The sequence below is a fragment of the Dama dama genome, chromosome 28 (genome assembly GCF_033118175.1).
Source record: "Dama dama isolate Ldn47 chromosome 28, ASM3311817v1, whole genome shotgun sequence".
NCBI lineage: Eukaryota > Metazoa > Chordata > Mammalia > Artiodactyla > Cervidae > Dama > Dama dama.
This window is the reverse complement of record NC_083708.1, coordinates 60,100,001-60,118,489: the sequence shown is the minus strand read 5'-3', so window position 1 is coordinate 60,118,489 and position 18,489 is coordinate 60,100,001. Positions and strand designations below refer to the sequence as shown.

Sequence of the window (18,489 nt, the reverse complement as noted above, 5' to 3'; positions counted from 1 at the left end):
AGTCTCTTGGGCCCAGGGCTTATGCTTGTTTTCTGCGTGGACAGGCCTCTGAATTTCCCCTCCAGCAACGTCTCAGTAAGTAGGGGTGTGTGCGCGCGCGTGTGCAATGATTCCCATGACCTGACAGGTATGTTATTATTAATATAAGACCAAATAGACTTAAGCGCAATAATACATTGTGTACTTGTAGATACACCTTTTAAAATATATAATGAAATTCCTGCGATCTTGAAGATCGACTTGTCAAAGCATAGAATTTCCAGTCCTCGTTTAATTAAAAAACCTGCTCTTCTGTAGAGATTCGATGGACATGTCTAGCTAGCACCTTTGGCGTTCCAAATTGAATCTACGTTCATTTTCATAATAGAGCACTTGTCAGAGGGACTGCCACTGCAGGTCACTCTTCCTCAAAACTGTACGCTGCCTCAAGGCTGGGACAGTTTCCATTCACCTTTGATTTTTCCCTGCGCAAAAGTATCAATAAATGATTGTTAAGTGATTACACCACTCACTCCAATCCTTAACATTTTCTATAGATTCTAAAGCAGGAATGTAGGAACGGGGCGGTGGGGAGGAAAGATACCAAATAAAAGTGAACGACTTAGTAGTCCAAGCTGAGGGACATTTGCAAGACAGTGATAATGCTTAGAATCAATTTGTTAATCAAATCTTTTTGGTTTTAGGGCTTACAAGAGCAGGAAGTGGAAATGATCGACATTCTCCGGGCTTTTAAGCCAATAAGTGGATACATCTCTTTTGGATATATTTTGCTTTCTTTTCTCCTTTTTTTTCTTTCTTTTTATATATTAGGTGTGGTGTAAGGCATTATACTTGAAAATATGCCTTGCTGGCCTTTGATACCTTAGATGTTTTGGATTTACTGGTGGCTAATCTCATATTTCTCATTTTTTATATTTTCACTGGCATCTGACGATAACATACATTGGAGAAATCTGGCTTAGATACCTAAAATACCCCACTTAGGAACATGAGCTACAAATACTAATATCCATTAGCTACCTTAATTGTTGGTTTTTAGTTTTCAATGACACGTTTGTATCTTTGTTCCTTAGTCTTTGAGTGTACTCCACAGACTCTTCATAATATTTGAAGAACCTGTGTTAATAGGTAATATCAGCACACCCATGCTGTATTATTATTTAGCTGATAACTGTTTTCATAAAGGGTTAATTTTTTGCCCACTCAGACAATGGCAGTCAAACACTGCCATCACTGATGCATTACAAAACATTCATTTTGGACAACAAACTGTCTAGAATGTTTTCTACTAATACTAGAAATCTCTAGATACCTCATCACTATCATTGTTCCTGAATTTCTGTAGACCAGTTGTAAGGAAGATAAGCGTTTTGTCTAATTTTAGACTACTAAAAAAAAATTTTAGTCTGAACTTTACTTACGCACTTGAATTTTTGTTCTACTTCTATTTTGTTCAAGTGCCAAGTATCCATTCTTTTCAGGTTGTAAATAAAATATGGTTCAGAAGACCATCTCTATTTACAGCGCCAGGAAAAAATGCTGTTAAACTTATAACTCTAGATAACCTTATTGTTTTGTTTTACAGTTTTACCTCCGTTGGGATTTTTAGTGAAGTCCTTATTGCTGTCTTTTTTTGGTCTTGACCTACTTCCAAGCGCTTTCATATACAACGTGTTTCAGTGTTGGTGATTTCTGTAGTGTGTAGGAGAGTCTTAAATCGCGGTGGAACAGATTAGTTGGCTATCATTTATTCCAGAAATGTCTTCGTGGTTTCAAATCACCTGGTTTCAACGTCCACAATTTCACAGTATGAAATCTTTTAAGCTCCGCTTTTCATGGGTTTGCTCCGTTCTCCAGACTGAGGACTGACTGGACCTCATTCTGCTGTGATCCAATTGTTATTTTTCTTTGTTGCCTCCACCCCCTAGAGATTGTATTTCCAAGGGAGAGGCGTTCTTGGGGCTGCAGAGGAGAGTGGGACGAGATCTGGTACCTCAGGCAGTAGGAGGAGATCTCTCCTCCCCATCCCGGTGAGAAGTTGGGGACAATTTTGACAGTTCAGCGTCTCGCTTTGGCTCTCGGGCTTGTGGTCCATGGGTAGGTTTTACCTGCTCCCAGTTCCCCTGCCTCTGGCCTGCCTTCGGGCCAATCGCAAATGCAGCCCTTACCCCACCCCACCCAGAGCGCCCCCTCAGCCGTCCTCTTGGGGAGCTGGGACATGTGTCCGCAGCAGACTTCGCGGACTGGGGAAAGCCACGCCGGGATCCGGACGCTCGAAAAGGCAGCCCCTCCCTAGGCCTTTCCCCGCGTCGCGGCGCCCACGTGACCGACAACAGGCCTCCGCCGGCCCTCCCCTGTCGTCCGCTGCAGCCCACTTCCCGCTCGCGGTAAGTAAGCCGCGGTTTTCCGCACCGCCCGACCCCGCCCTCCTGCTTTCCCCTTCCCCTCACCTCCCTCCGGCGGCCTCGCGCCACCCTGCCCGCCCCCGTCCTCCCCGCCGGGCCCTTTGTACGTGCTCGGCGGCGTGCGAGCGCGCCCGGCACGTGACCCCGCCGAACGTGGCATTGTGTTATCACGTGACCCAGGTGCGTACGCGACGGAGCGGGGTGTGAAGATGGCGGACGAGGAGGCCGAGCAGGAGAGGTTGAGCCGCGGCGGAGGCGGCTGCGCCGCGGAGCTGCAGCGCCTGGGCGAGCGGCTCCAGGAGCTGGAGCGGCGGCTGCGGGAGAGCCGGGTGCCGGCCGTGGAGGCGGCCGCGGAGTACTGTCAGCAGCTGTGCCAGGTGAGGGCGCCGAGGGTCCCCTCCCCCTTTCCCGCTGCTGGAGGGGGACGAGGGCGAGCGAGCGCCTGGCGGCCAAGCGGTGGTCGGCGCTGCCTTGGCATCGGCGGCGCCGCCGCCCGGGCGGGAGCGGCGAGCACCAGGAAGGCGCCTTTGTGTGGCTGCCGTTGTGGCGGTTGTTGTCGGCTGCTCCCGGCTGGGGGAAGGGAGTTGTGGTCAGGATGGAAACCCCCCCCTCCCCTCTCCTTCCCCGAACTCGGGACTGCGCGGTCCCCGACACCGAGAGATGCAGACGGCGAGGTCTGCAGCCCTCGCCGCTGTGGACGCGGGTAAGCCGGGAATGGAGGCCGGGTCCGCTTCCTCCTCTCATTGTGCACCGGGGATTACCGCGCCCCGCGCCTCTGCGCCCCTGCTCCCCAATCCGACGGGCCTGCGCCCCCACTGGTTTGATAGCTTTGCCTCCGCTGGCTTGCTTTCATCCGTCCCGCCCCCCGGTCCCGTTCTCGCTGTCTCCCGGCCTTTGTTGTTCGAGTTTCGCTTTAGGACTGAAGGGGCCTTTGTTGATGTTCCGAGGAGCAGTCCCCGCCGACCCCTTCCAGCCGGCGAGACGTTCGGGGGTAGGGGGGCGGGGGTCGTCCCCTCCTGCCTTTACTTGCTAGGAGTCCCGCTTCCATGGTAAAGGCTGCTCTCCTCGGCGGAGGGAAACCATGTGTGTATCCTAGGGTCGAATGTCCCTACGGGGTGGCTTCTCCAGAGCCCGCTTCTCTTTTGCTTTCACCCTTGGAGGAGTGTGTGTCCTGTCTGCCCTTCCTCCCCCGTCTACCCACCCCTCTATTACTTGGAGCCGTCCCTGTTTGGCCTCCCGGTGGAACGGAGAAGGTTATGTGGACCCGTGCTCAGGTCAGTTTCAGGCCTTACCCTCCTCTTTTTTTTGCAACAAGGACACTGCTTTCCAGTAACTGCGTTCTAACCAGGATTTGGAATGTTAATAGCACTGTTTGCTTGATAGAAATCGGGGAGTTTGTGTCTACATTTGGACTTGATTACATACCCTCCAGTTAAGTTTGAAATTTCAAGGTGCTGCTGCTGGCTATGGTGAAGATTTTGGTTAGATTATCTTCTTGAGGAAGCAAAAGAATTTCTAGGGGTCGCATTTCGAGTTAGCTTGTGAACATATTATAGAGAAGTTGTTTAGGAAAGATACTGAACTTAAGGTGAAACAATGGTGGGCCTTTTTAGCTTATCAGAGTCGATCACATTTTCACTTAATTTTTAGCCTCCACTCTCTGAAATCTTTACAAGATCAGGGATACTTGATCCCATACTCAAAATTCTCCATTGTTATTTGCACCTTATTGTCACAGATTATTTGATAGTGGTTCATTTTCTTGAAATAAGCAAACCAAAAACAAATTTGGTGAGACCGCAAGGTGACTTTCTGGGAATAAATGCAATGTGAAAGCCACCCACTTAAAAGGTAATATAGGTCTGATGAATACCTTTGCCATAATTAGAGATTATGTCATTCCTTTGAATCCTAGGTTTATAGAATTGTTGAAATTTACTAATCTCACTATCCTGACTGTAACCACTCATTCCTAATTGGCCTTGTAGATATTAAAGTTTATCTTAGATTTTTTTTAAAGCCAGAAAACTTTAGTAAGATATGCATAAAAGGAGCTCTTTCATTTGTAAGTGAAGTTAGCTTTTTAGTCCGTGAAAAGTGTATCTTTGCTGAAAGACATTTTTCAGGTAGCAGTTTCCACTGGTGGATTTAAGGCTGATTACTGTAAATACTCTTGAGCAGCTGTAATTATAAGCAGAATTAATAATTCTGGGAAAGTGAAGTCTCATACAAGTTGGTTTCATCTGGAGGCTGTGCAGCATAGATAGTTGTCACTTTAAAATGATTTTTAATGCATGAAGCAGTCTTCCTTTTTGTCAGCATGAAAGAAACTTTCTGTATCAGTTTTAAGTGTTTAGTCTTACAACATGTACATTGTTTTTACTGACCAGTGCTACTTGAAATAGTGCTAAAACAAATGTTGGGTTTGTGATTTTCAAAAATGAAGTATTGCAGGCACTAAAATCCCACAATAATGTGACTGCATTTAAAAGTGATCTCCATTATTTGAATATGAGGGTGTATCTGATGTTTCAGATCTGCTATAGAACATTTTCTATATGTGTGTTTGTATATATATTTGGTTACCTATTTGGTTTTGCTAGATGGGAGATAACTGGAAACAATTGTTTCTTTAAAATTGTGTCATAGCCATTGTTACTTAACATTTCAGATAGGAATTGAGCAGAGCAATGGTTAACAATTACAGGATTTATTAGAGCGGTCTAAAAACAGTGCTAGAAATACTAGGAGCTAGAAATTGCATCTGCCTTTATTGTTTAGCTTTTCTATCTGAGGCTTCCTTGTAAAACGGGGATGTTCACACGCTTCAGGAAGGCAAAGATGAGTAAATATTTGTCAGAGTTAGTGTGCTTCAGAATTAGCATTCTGTGAGTGTTGATGCTTGGTGCTTGTGGAACCCTCACTGTTGCATGGATTTTAAAATATGACTTAGTTTATATCCTGAATTTTTTATCTTAACAAAAGGTGAATTTCTGGAGAATGTAGTGAAACTGACGGAAATAAAGTTGCTTACTCTTTTCTGTTACAGATTTTTCTTTCCTTTTGAATGAGGTTTGGGAGAGTAACAGATTTCTTGAGTTCTGAGACGTAGAATAGAAATGAGAAATGTTTAAGTTTTTCCTATTGTTAACAGTATTGTTTTGCTCTTTATATTGGGTTGCTTCCTGGAAGCATGCCCTGCTTTTACAGGAGCATTTGCTTTAAGTACTTTTATTTTAAAAGTAAAAGGAGGGGAAGGTGGTAGACATGGGCACAAGGGAGTGTCTGTAAAGAAAAATCTTAGGTTTCTTTACATGTTTTTAAGCTAGTTGTAATCTGGATAATGCTTACTTGTTTAAAAACCAAATTAGAATAAAAATATCTGTATCATTATTATATATAAAAACTGATGGTAGTTGGGACCTGGGACTTTCTTGTATTAGACAAGACCAGCATTCACTCACGCATTCAGCATTGTTATTGAACACCTGCATGGGGACCAGGCGACCGTGAGCGTGTTCCTTGGCCACAGGGATTCTACAGCCTCTGGAGAAAGACAAATAATTGCAGCAAAATGTGATTTATATCTTTTATACAGAACACTGTTTATTTGGAAGTTTCAGCAGAGGCATTCCAGTAGAAGAATTGTTCTGAAATGATTTTAAAATGATTGTTCATTTAAAAACTTACGGTATTGAAATAGTTGAAGAATGAGTTGTTGGAGCATGGTGTTTGTTGACAGCATTATATACCTGACTGGATGACTGCTTGATGAATGAGTAATGACTGGTTTTTGGTTATTACCAAAACTGATAACCATTTTATTTATTTTTCTAAAGATTTTATTTATTTGGCTGCACAGGGTTCAGTTGTGACATGAGATCTCCAGTCTTCGTTGCTATCTGTGGGATACTTAGTTGTGGCATGCAGGATCTAGTTCTTGAATTGGGAGTGTGGAATCTTAGCCAGCGGACCACCAGGGAAGTCCCTAATAATTATTTTAAAAGGTGAAATTGCTGTTGTGGAAATTCAGTTGCATATCATACACACACACACATCTCATACCTTTGTTCGTACCATAATTCATATAAGCAGTGCTTCTCAGCTAGGCATAGTGCTTTTTCCCACTGCATTTCTCTATTGAACGACATCTGGAAATATGTGGGGTCAGTTGTTTGGTTACTGCAGTGACTGGGGTTGTGATAACTGGCATTTAGTGCTCATGGGCCATGGATGCTACATTTTCTGAAGTCACCAGGACAGTTGCACACCACTGAAATGTACCTCTCTGCCTAAAGACCCACAGTGCCCTTTTGAGAAACAGTGGAAAAAAGAAAAGGAATATATTAATGTTTTTGACTGTTATGCTCTTCTTACGTTAACATAGGTATATTGGGCTTCCCTGCTGGCTTAGACAATGAACCGCCTGCATGCTGGAGACCTGGGTTTGACCCCTGGGCTGGGAAGAGCCCCGGAGGAGGGCATGGCAACCCGCTCCAGTAGTCTTGCCTGGAGAATCCCCCATGGACAGAGGAGCCTGACAGGCTACAGTCCATGGGGTCGCAAAGTCAGATGTGACTGAGCAACTAGGCACACAGGTGTATTAAGAAATGGAGTTAATCTGGAACAGATCCAGGCCAGTGCTTTGTGACCGTTGTGTAAATGCACACGGAGCTTCAGTGCACATTGAACTTCAGCATTTCTACTTTCTTAGCAGAAATTACAAGCAATTACTTAAACAATTACTCAAACAATTCACTTTTACTAGGTTAAAAAGGGTGGCAAATTCAGCATCCTTAGTTGACCTGATTAAAGCAGAGATTTGTTGACCTTTTGATGTCGCTGAAATTCTGTGCTTATAAGAAGATACAGGAGACTAGTAAGAAGTAAACGAATAAGATTTAAACATCACTTTAGGTACATGCTTGGCCGTCCAGTGGTTAGACCTCTGCTTCCACTGCAGGGGGCGTGAGAGTCAATCCCTGGTCTCACAGGTGAGCTAGGATCTCGTATGCCAAGTGGCAAAGCATCGTTCCCTCCCCACTCCCCACCCCCCAAAAAAGAAAAGATTGAAATGTCACTTCAAGATGACAGTTGAAGAGAGTCAAAGGCTGTGTATCAACATACTTGCTTTATTTTTTATTCTCTTTTTAAATTGAAAATGTGGTATGTTAAAATGATTTTTTAAAAGACAAACACTGAAAACTTGATCTCCTTCCCACCCTAGATGTCCAGTCACCTTCCACAAAGACAGTCCCTTAATAGTATTTTATGGATCTTGCCAGAAATGCCGTTTACTCTTTTAAGAAAAATTTTTAAAATGAGGGCATAGTGTATAGTGCATCTTTGTTTCACCAAAAAAAAAAAAGGTATCTGAGAGCATTTTGTAGCTGCACGTGTAAACCTGTGGCTTTCTGTTTTAAATTGTATATTGATTCTAGTCTGTGTCTTAATCAGTTAATTGTTGGTGATTATTTAGAAGAAGAATTTAATTTCATGTGCAGCAGTTTCAGTAGAATTCCAAATAGGTAGTAAGCACTTCAGCCTGGGGTATCAGAAGGCTTTATTGAAGAGGTGGGATTTGACTTAGACCTTAATGCCTTTATTAACTATGTTTAGTGCCTTATTGGTGTGAGAAACAAAAATGAAGTTAAAACCTTTGAGAGCTACTAAGTTAAAATTGTGCAGTTACAGTATTTCTTTGTATATATTTCTTTCGTGTATTTGATACAAGTTGATTTTTTTGTCTGTGTTTTTTGCTTCGTTTTAATTGTAGTGGCAAGAATTTTGAAAATTCTTAAACATTCTCCTTGAGAAACCAGACTTGATTGTTAGAGACTATCTTAAGTTAATTTGTAGGTCACTTCAAATCAGAAGAAAAGATGGCTTGCTTGTTAATTAGTGATAATTACTTTAGGTATTGAGGGAGTAATAAGTCATTTAAACTTCAAAAGTTTAGGTAATGCCCAGGGGAAATAATTTAGGTGTTCATAATTAGAATGATTGCATGCTAGAGACATTAAATTCCGCTTTGCAGAATATACTTAGTATAGAATATAGTAAGTATACTAATATACTTTCCAGAATATACTTAGTAAAGGAAAGCTTTACTGAATTTTGCTTGTCTCCTTAACACTTCCTGGTCCTAACTTAAAATAGGGGAAGGGAAGATATATTCTTCAATTGCCATTCATAATATTTTATATTACTAACCTGCAAAACCAAGGATTTTTGAAAACGTGTGGTCTTAACTATGAAACTGCTGCTGTACTTATTTTCCTTGAGATTCTGTCAAAGTTGAGAAATTACCTTATTTTTCTCAACTCCCACACATAAATTCAGTTCAAAAATTAACCAACCAATATGTGAGTAGCCTTGCTTCTAAAATGGAAAGTTTACTTATTATTAATGTGTTTGTCAGATACCCTGTATAACTTTTAACTATGTATTTTCCAGGAGAGTCTCTTGATTCATTGTTTCTCTTTTAGCATTTAGAGTTGCACGGTGCACCTCATTAGAAAAAATGTTGCCTTTCCCGCCTTACCTATATTTAGCCAAGATTTGTTAAAATTCAATCAGTTACACATATATTTATAAATGTATTTTAAGCAAATATTTAAATTCCTCTTATGTGGGAGCATTAAGGGAGTTCTGGAGACTTGTAGCATAGACTTTGCAGAATCTGGTGCATACATTCATAGTTAAGTAATACTATTAGATAATAAAGTACCTGGTGATACAGTAAATGGAGTGTGAATTAAGAAAAACTAGAGTATTTTGAAATTACTTAAATTAGATAAAAATTGAACAGGAAAGGAAAACACTGTTTACATTGGGTCTTAAATGTGGGTAACTAATGTTAGAAGGATGGGAATAAACCTCAGGGAACTGGAACAACTTTTCAAACTGGCATCTTGGAGAAAATGTCAGGGACTGAGATGAAAAACAGGATAGAAAAGGTAGGTTAGAACCAGTTTAAGGATGTAAGATCCAAACCAAGGAATTTTAACTAATCTTGTAAGTGTAGAGGATATATGGTTACCATTTCCTGAAGACTTGTGCTTCCAAGTTTGAGGTCCTCACATATTTAGAAGTTCAGAATCTTAACAGCCTTTGTTTTTTCTTGAAATACCCTGTATCAGTCGATGCCAGGTAACTACTCAACCACAGTGGCTCTAAGAGAGTAGCCCTTCTCTGTTACTGTTACAGGTTTATGGGTCTGAGGAACAGCTCTGCAGGCAGCTGGTTGGTGGTCTGAACTGAGTGATCCCGGATGAGCCCGCTCCCGTCTTGTGGTTGGTGGTTTGGTTGAGGAGCCCCAGTGAGGTTGGCTCGTCTCTGCTCCGCTCTTACCCTCTGCTCTAGTGAGGCAGCCTGAATTTCTTCACTTGGCAGCAGGAATGCCGGTTCCCTCAAACAGCGGCTTTCCAAGCTTCTGCTTCTGTCATGACCCGTTGGCTCAGCAAGTAGTCAGAATCAGCCCCTTCGTGGGTGTAGTGAGATGTGATTCTTCAGGGACCACTTTTATAACAATCTATGACATGTCCTAGTGGTGTGGTCACTCACCTAGAGCCAGACATCCTGGAATGTGAAGTCAGGTGGGCCTTAGGAAGCATCACTACAAACAAAGCTAGTGAGGTGATGGAATTCCAGTTGAGCTATTTCACATCCTAAAAGATGATGCTGTGAAAGTGCTGCACTCAATATGCCAGCAAATTTGGAAAACTCAGCAGTGGCCACAGGACTGGAAAAGGTCAGTTTTCTTTCCAATCCCAAAGAAAGGCAGTGCCAAAGAATGCTCAAACTATTGCACAATTGCATTCATCTCACACGCTAGCAAAGTGATGCTCAAAATTCTCCAAACCAGGCTTCAGCAACACGTGAACCATGAACTTCGAGATGTTCAAGCTGGTTTTAGAAAAGGCAGAGGAACCAGAGATCAAATTGCCAACATCCGTTGGATCATTGAAAAAGCAAGAGAGTTCCAGAAAAAACATCTATTTCTGCTTTATTGACTATGCCAAAGCCCTTGACTGTGTGGATCACAACAAACTGGAAAATTCTTCAGGAGATGGGAATAACAGATCACCTGACCTGCCTCCTGAGACACCTGTATGCAGGTCAGGAAGCAACAGTTAGAACTGGACATGGAACAACAGACTGATTCTAAATAGGAAAAGGAGTACGTCAAGGATGTATATTGTCACCCTGCTTATTTAACTTATATGCAGACTACATCATGAGAAGTGCTGGGCTAGAGGAAGCACAAGCTGGAATCAAGATTGTCAGGAGAAATATCAATAACCTCAGATATGCAGATGATACCACCCTTATGGCAGAAAGCAAAGAAGAACTAAAGAAAAGAGCCTTCTGATGAAAGTGAAAGAGGGGCGTGAAAAAGTTGACTTAAAACTCAGTATTCAGAAAACTAAGATCATGGCATCTGGTCCCATCACTTCATGGCACATAGATGGGGAAACAGTGGAAACAATGACAGATTTTATTTTGGGGGGCTCCAAAATCACTGTAGATGGTGACTGCAGCCATGAAATTAAAAGACGCTTGCTCCTTGGCAGAAAAGTTATGACCAACCTAGACAGCGTATTAAAAAGCAGAGACGTTACTTTACCAACAAATGTCCATCTAGTCAAAGCTATGGTTTTTCCAGTAGTCATGTTTGGATAAGAGAGTTGGACTATGAAGAAAGCTGAGTGCCGAAGAATTGGTGCTTTTGAACTGTGGTGTTGGAGAAGACTCTTGAGAGTCCCTTGGACAGCAAGGAGATCAGCCAGTCCATCCGAAAGGAAATCAGTCTTAAATATTCATTGGAAGGACTGATGCTGAAGCTGAAACTCCAATACTTTGGCCACCTGATGCGAAGAACTGACTCATTGGAACAGACCATACTTTTTTCATGCTGGGAAAGATTAAAGGCAGGAGAAGGGGTTGGCACAGGATGAGAGGGTTGGATGGCATCTCTGACTCAATGGAGATGAGTTTTAATAAACTCCGGGAGTTGGTGGACAGGGAGGCCTGGCATGCTGCTGTCCCTGGGGTCTCAAAGAGTTGGACACGACCGAGGGACTGAACTGAACGGAACGACATCCCACTTGTGTTTATTCTCCACTGCAATTCCGGGCACTTTTATGGGTCAGATTTTTATTTTTCTTCTCTGTAGCCCCATCTCTGCTTTCTTCTCACATATATTCTGTGATATTCAAAGATAGTTAGATTTTCAAAGCATATCTAATTGTCCATTTTCTCCCTGGTTGGCAAAAGGCATTTCGTTCCTGTTTTCTAAACTCAGTCTCTAAATAGAAAGGCATCCCACCCCATCATTGTACCTTTGGAAAATTTATGGAACAATTTCTTATTTCCCATGGTTCTTTACCTTAATGTCAAACCTAGTCTGTATTTGGTGTTTTGTGTTGTCTCTCTGTCTTACACAGTTTAATAATAAAAATACAGTTCTTGTCCTAATGTTTGAACTTATTTTTTCTTAACTGATAAACTTCTTTTAACCTGTCATTCAGTTCGTGAAATTTTCCCAACATCCTTCTACCTCAGTGACAGTCCCGTACTCATGACAGTTTTTCTCAAGTCTCTGTTTCCAGAATCTCAAGAGTCTGTAGGTTTTAGAGTTACTCAGCTCAGAGTAAGATGCAACTTTTTTTACTTCACTACTAAGTTGTCCACTGAAACAAGATTAGCAGACATAAATACTTACCTTTACTATGTGTGATGCATTCTGTTATTTTTTGAAAGCTGCTGTTGATTTTGTGATCCACTAATACATCATAACCAACAAATTGGCAAACACAACTTTGAGGGAATTAGTGGGCACAATTCACTAGTAAGCACAAACCTAGGTAGCCCTTTGTTGTAAGGTAGCCTTCTAGTCTAGTTGATTCAGATACATACATTTTTATTTATGAGGAGCATCAAAATTATAATTTTACATTTCTTATAATGAATGCTGAAAACCCAGCATGTGTCCAGGGAATCGGTTTGAGAAATGCTGGCCCAGGATCAAACCCACACTGAAGCTTGAGCCCAGTCATCTCCTTGCTTTGTCACTATTTTTGTCATACTTTGACTTTTCAGCAGGAATTTTCTGCTCAATCTAAATTGTTCATTCCTCATTTTACTGCTTTTGTGACTTTGTTCAGAGGAGCAGTGTTATGCAGTGAAAAGTCTTTGTGTTCAAATAGGAGGTCTCCAACAATCCACACAAGGTTTTAGCTCATACTTTGTCTGGGGTGAGGGTGAAGCTTGGAGTTATAGACTAGACCTAACAGATTGAAGAGGAAAATAATTAATGTTCAAAGCAGGCACTGTTAGATGCTTTACTAACAGTGAATTGTTTAATCTGAAGACCTATGAGGTCATAGGATTAAGAACTGTTTAGTATGTTTAAATGTCTGTTTACCCAGATTGCCTCTTAAGATCTCATCTTTGCTATATGATGCTTGTTCAGTATGACAGTGATTTATTTCACTGTTATCAGGCACTTGTTTAGGAAGACTGAGCTGTGTGGTTAAATGGTCAGAGTGAAGCAGTTCTTTAAAACATGAATTTCAAATACATGGATGATGTGTTCGTGTGGAAGGTTCGGCATCCTTACCGTTGCCTGACGTACAGCAGCGTCGCAGCGTGTGTTCAGTTCCCTGGTCGCGTGCACCCCTCTGTGCCCCCGCGGACTGCAGCATGCCAGGCCGCCCTGTCCCCTCACCAGCTCCAAGTCTGGTAGGCAGTATTACTTGTGTTCTGAGTTTAACACTCCTAGATACAAGCTTTATTTACTTTCTTTTTTTTTTCACTATCATTTATTTATTTGGCTGGGTCGGGTCTTAGTTGTAGCATGTGGGATCTTAGGGCATTTGGGCTCAGTAGCTGTCATGTTGCCTTCGTTGCTCTGTGGCATATAGGATCCTAGATCGAATCTGAGTCCCCTGCATTGGAAGCACAGAGTCTTAACCACTGGGCTGCTAGGGAAGTCCCAGATTTTACATTTAGAGAGAGGTCATCTAAATTTAAAAATAATAATTAATTGATTTGGTTGTCATCCCAGTTAGTTTTGGGGTGTTTTGGGTTTTTTTGCCTCTCAGCTGCCTGACCAGGGGTTGAACCCTGACCACTGGACTGCCAGGGAACTCCCCTAAGCAATCTGCAGAGATACTGGAAAGCTGGCATAACAAATACTTAAATTAAGTCCTGTAGTAATTTTGACTTACCAAAGTTAATGAAGCAGATATTTGTGATTTTGAGAGAAATTTATTTCCAGTAAATCAGGATGCTTATGTTTGCTGCTGCTTTTAGATGAGCCATTATTGTCAAAAGCAGGCATTTAGAATTTTTATTTGTATAAAATAAATAGCTTGCATTTTGTGTTTTCTAGATAAACATTTGTACATATTCTTGATCATTTTCTAATTTCTGTAAATATAAGAAATCCCATTTAACATAAAAAACTTGAAAACATCATTATACACTTAATTCAAAAGCATGAGTATTTTTGTCAGTTTATATTCTGAAAAGTGTAGATTTTTATTTTCTGAACAAAACTTGCACAAGATTATATTTCAAAAGAATAAAACGTGAAGCTTAATAAAATACCTGTTAAAAATTAATGGGCTTTCCAGGTGGTTCAGTGGTAGAGAATCCACCGGTCAATGCTGGAGACGCAGGTTCAATCCCTTGGTTGGGAAGATCCCCTGAGTTGTTGCTCAGTCGCTCATTCATGTCTCATTCTTTGGAACCCCATGAACTGCAGCATGGCAGGCTTCTCTGTTCTTCACCAGCTCCCAGAGATTGCTCAAACTAATGTCCATTGAGTCAGTGATGCCATTCAACCATCTCATCCTCTGTTGTTCCCCTCTCCTACTGCCTTCTATCTTTCCCAGCATCAGGGTCTTTTCCAGTGAGTTGAGTCTGCGCATCAGGTGCCCAAAATACTGGAGTTTCAGCCTCAGCCTCCGTCCTTCCAGTGAATATTCAGGACTGATTTCCTTTAGGATTGGCTGATTTGATGTCCTTGCAGTCTAAGGAACTCTCAAGTGTCTTCTTCAACACCACAGTTCAAAAGTACCAATTCTTCGGCACTCAGCCTTCTTTATGGTCCAACTCTCACATCCATGCATGACTTCTGGAAAAACTATAGCTTTGATTAGACAGACCTTTGTCAGTCCCCTGAGTAGGAAGTGGCAGCTCACTACAGTTGCCTGGAGAATCCCCATGGACAGAGGAGCCTGGCAGGCTACAGTCCATGGTGTTGCAAAGAGTTGGACATGAGTGAGCACGAGCATGACTTAAAATTGAGGCTTAAGTAGTTTGTATCTGTAACTTGCCATGACTTACCCACTACATATTTATATAACTGTATTTTGAATCTTTTTAGGGAAATTAAAAAAAAAAAACTGCTGGACTAAATTGGGATATTGCAGATAGCATAATAGTGTGAATAAAATCTATATCCTCAAACAAATTGATCATGAAGTTCATCATCAGCATGAAGATATTTTATAGGGAGAGTATCTGAGTGCTTGTAGGAAGAGTATCTGAGTGCTTGTCATAAACTACTGCTTCTTAGTAATTCAGGATTAACCCTAGTAGTATGTAAAATTGAATATGTTGGCAAGAAATGAGTCAGACTTAGTATATTTAGTATTGTGACCTATTTAGTATTTCTGAAAAGGCAACCTGATATTGTGCATGCTACCTGAAGAGAAATTAACACCCAAAAAGACCTTTGAGGATTTACCTATCTTTAATGAAAACATTTATAGTGTTTAGCACCCCCCTCCCCCCAGAATCATCTTTTGTTTTACTTGATAGGAAAACCTACCCTCTAGATTCTTTCACGTATACCTTGCTTGATAGTTCATTAGATGCTGTGAACTAAAGTATTGGAATTCTAAGGATGTTGATTTTAATTTTCATAAAAATTGTTTATTGTGACCCTTGACATACTACCTATGACTTTCCTGTTTGTTTTTCCTTGAAATTGAGGTGCTACAGACTTTTGTTGGTTGTTACAAGAATTGATCAAAGGCATGATTATGTAAAGTGATTGTTGTCATATAAAGTAACATTTTCATTTACACTTAGAGACTACTTTGGAAACACCTTTGTTGTTTTATATATGATAATGATCTAGCATAATTTTTTTGTATTAATACTATCATTTTCAAGTCATCTATTACCACTCTGAAAATAGCATTAGATTTCTGATTTACCAACTTGGTTGAAGTCTACATTTTAGAGAATGCAGAATTAGATTTTATAATAACTTATGAAAGATCTTTTTGTCTTTGGAGAAGGGGTACATATTATTCAATGTGTGTGAATATGCCAGGAGAAGATTATTGGCTTTGCAATTAAAATCTTTCCTTTGTCCAAAATTGTAAAACTGGGATTTGAGAGGCTGGGATGAGAGAATCTAGTATTACCTAGTAGCCAAAAGTATGGATTTTGAACTATGATTTGAATCCAGCTCTCCTACTTCTCTGGGACTTCAGGCTTGGTTTTGTGCCTGTGTCCTCATCTCTGGACTAGAAGTAAGAATAATATCTGCCTTAAAGCTGCTGTGATTAAGATATAATACATGTTGGGCACTTTGCATATCATGATGCTGGAAGCACACAGCAAATGTTAGCTGTTATTAATAATACATTTACAAGGACAAGATCTGAAACTCCCTCAGAAAAGAATGTATTTCTGTCGCCAAGTCAGGTCTGACTCTTTGCGACCCCATATGAGAGAATATTAATCTTAGTAAAATAGTCTTTAGGTTCTTCTCTAGTGGTTTTCAAACTTAAAAAAAAGAGAGAAATGAGGGAACTCCCTTCTCCTACCCCTCCCCCCCAAGTCTGACTTGAAATCTTGTGAGTAAAACAGAAAAGTTGCAGCTGCGGAAGGTTCGGTGACTGTAAGACTGAGGAGAGGATCGGTAACACTGCTGCCAGAGGAGGCAAAGGGAGTCCAAGCATTGTTCTCTTCAGATGTTTTCTTCTTCTCAGATGGGTCTTTTTATTTTCCTTCATTCTGCTGCCGCTCTACACTCTCCCAGGAGAGAATGAGTGAGCTTGTCTTAGAGGCAATAACAAAGCCATCAATGAAGTAATACATTGTATTTAATTTTTCCGCACTAAATAAACTCAGTTTTTGGTACTTCAGATTTAAAATGCACTTACCTCTCTCGGAACATGGCACTGATGTAAGTATGTCTAAATAGGGAAGCTGTATCTTACCAGAGAAACAGTAGATGTTAAATCATAGTGAAACTTGCACATGGAGCCGTCCCACAGGCACACTCAGGGCTTGCGTTTCATTCTTTCTGGAAGCTTACTGGGGACCTAGACCAGCTTGTATACCCCTCATATTTCATGTTTTTCTCTAAATCATTTCTTTTCTTTCTTGGGTTTGTGAGGAAGTGACTGTTACCTGGCAAGTGGATCTTATCTGTGGCCTTCTCAGAGAACCTTTCCACTAACCCTGATCCTTGCTGCAGACTGGATGGTCTTTTCAGCTGTGTGTCTTCTCATAGAACCTTTCCACTTTCCTGTTCCTTTATGTTTTTCTTTCTGTCACGTCTCTCCTTCAGCTTACAGAGATGTGTGTGTGTCTTTCTTGTCTTGTTGCTTTGTTGATCATGTCTTCAGATTTTCTTCCTTTTTTCTAACCCTTTCTCTCCACATATGAGATGTCTCCTATCCTAAAATTTTTTTTTTTTTTTAATTTTTAACTGGAGGGTAATTGCTTTATAATGTTGTGTTGGTTTCTGCCATACAACAGTGCATATTAGCTGTAAGTATATGTGTGTGTGTATATATACAACCCCTCCCTCTTGAGGCCCCGCCCCTCCACCACCCCGCCCGCCAGGTCCTCACCAGCTGGGCGGGGCTCCCCGTGTACATAGAACATTCCCACTGGCTCTGTTCCGCCTTGTGATGCATTCATGCCGGCGCCGCTTGACTGGTCTCACCTTCTCCTCCCCTGTGTCCACAGGTCCATTCTCTCCATCTGTGTCTCTATTCCTGCCCTGCACTTGGGCTCGTCAGTACCATTTTTAGATGTTATCTTTAACTCTTGTTTTCTAGCCTTTCTTGCCAAACTTCTTTGGAAAAGTACCCCCTTATGTTGTCTTTCGAAAATGCTCTTTTGAAGGTCATTTGCTTGGCATATTTGTAATACTTTATTAACTTTAGATCCAAGTAGCAATCCAGCAACTTAGACTATTTCCTATGCCTGCACATTGTGTTTAATAAAATTTAATTGTCAACATTTTAAAAATCATAGGCTTTCATGTTGAAATGAGACTGTTTGATTTCTCCTGGAAAATCAGAAAATTGGGTAATATTGGACTCATTCAAGGCTACCAGCTGAAGTGGTGCTTGCTCAGCCTCTGTTAGCATTTTAAAATGTTTGACCCCATCTTAAGTCGCTCTCCCTTCAGTTTATTTACACTGCTCTTCCGATGCTCCTACCTTTGTGACTGTTCCTTCGTCTTCTTTCCTGAGTTCCTTTCACCTGCTGGAAATGCATGGTCATTATTCACTAATATTAATATATTAGAATTTAAGAGGACCAGACCCAGCAGTTCTGAAGATTTTTGTGGCATTTCTTCAGTGTTCTTTTCTTCCTTTCACTCTTCACTGGTGACCCTCCACCATTTCCCCACCTCATCATCGTGCCGGAGACAGGACACTGATCAGAAGGCGGCTCACATCAGTGCATTCCAGACGGTGCTCCTCTTCAGCAGGTGTGCACTCCGACAGACAGCATCGCCGTCACTCTGGATGCGATTTCCAGGGCATACCCCCTCTTAGGCGTTGCCACTCTTTTTAGCTCTTGCCTCTGTTCCCGACCACCTGTGGGACCCTTCCTCCTGGGAGCTCAGCGGGTACTTTCGTTGTTGTTTTCATTTCTACTTAGCTGTCTGTGTTTGGCAGCGCTCGGGCTCCGCTGCCGCACCGGCTCTTCTCTCGTTGCGAAGGGTGGGGGCGGCTCCCCGGCGGCGGCGCTCGGGCTTGCCAGCGCGCTGCTCCTCTCGTTGCAGGCGCAGGCTCCGGGTGCCTGAGCCGCA

General features: G+C 41.8%; 1 protein-coding gene across 1 annotated transcript in view; it reads left to right on the top strand.

The window, feature by feature from the left end:
• Positions 1-2,607: 2,607 nt before the first annotated feature.
• Positions 2,608-18,489, top strand: part of ZNF292 (zinc finger protein 292) — a 99,416-nt gene continuing 83,534 nt past the window's right edge. Inside the window, exon 1 of the mRNA XM_061131740.1 lies at positions 2,608-2,782. Within this exon, the coding sequence (XP_060987723.1) occupies positions 2,615-2,782 (168 nt within the window). The 5' untranslated portion in view covers positions 2,608-2,614. The remainder of the gene's footprint in view (positions 2,783-18,489) is intronic.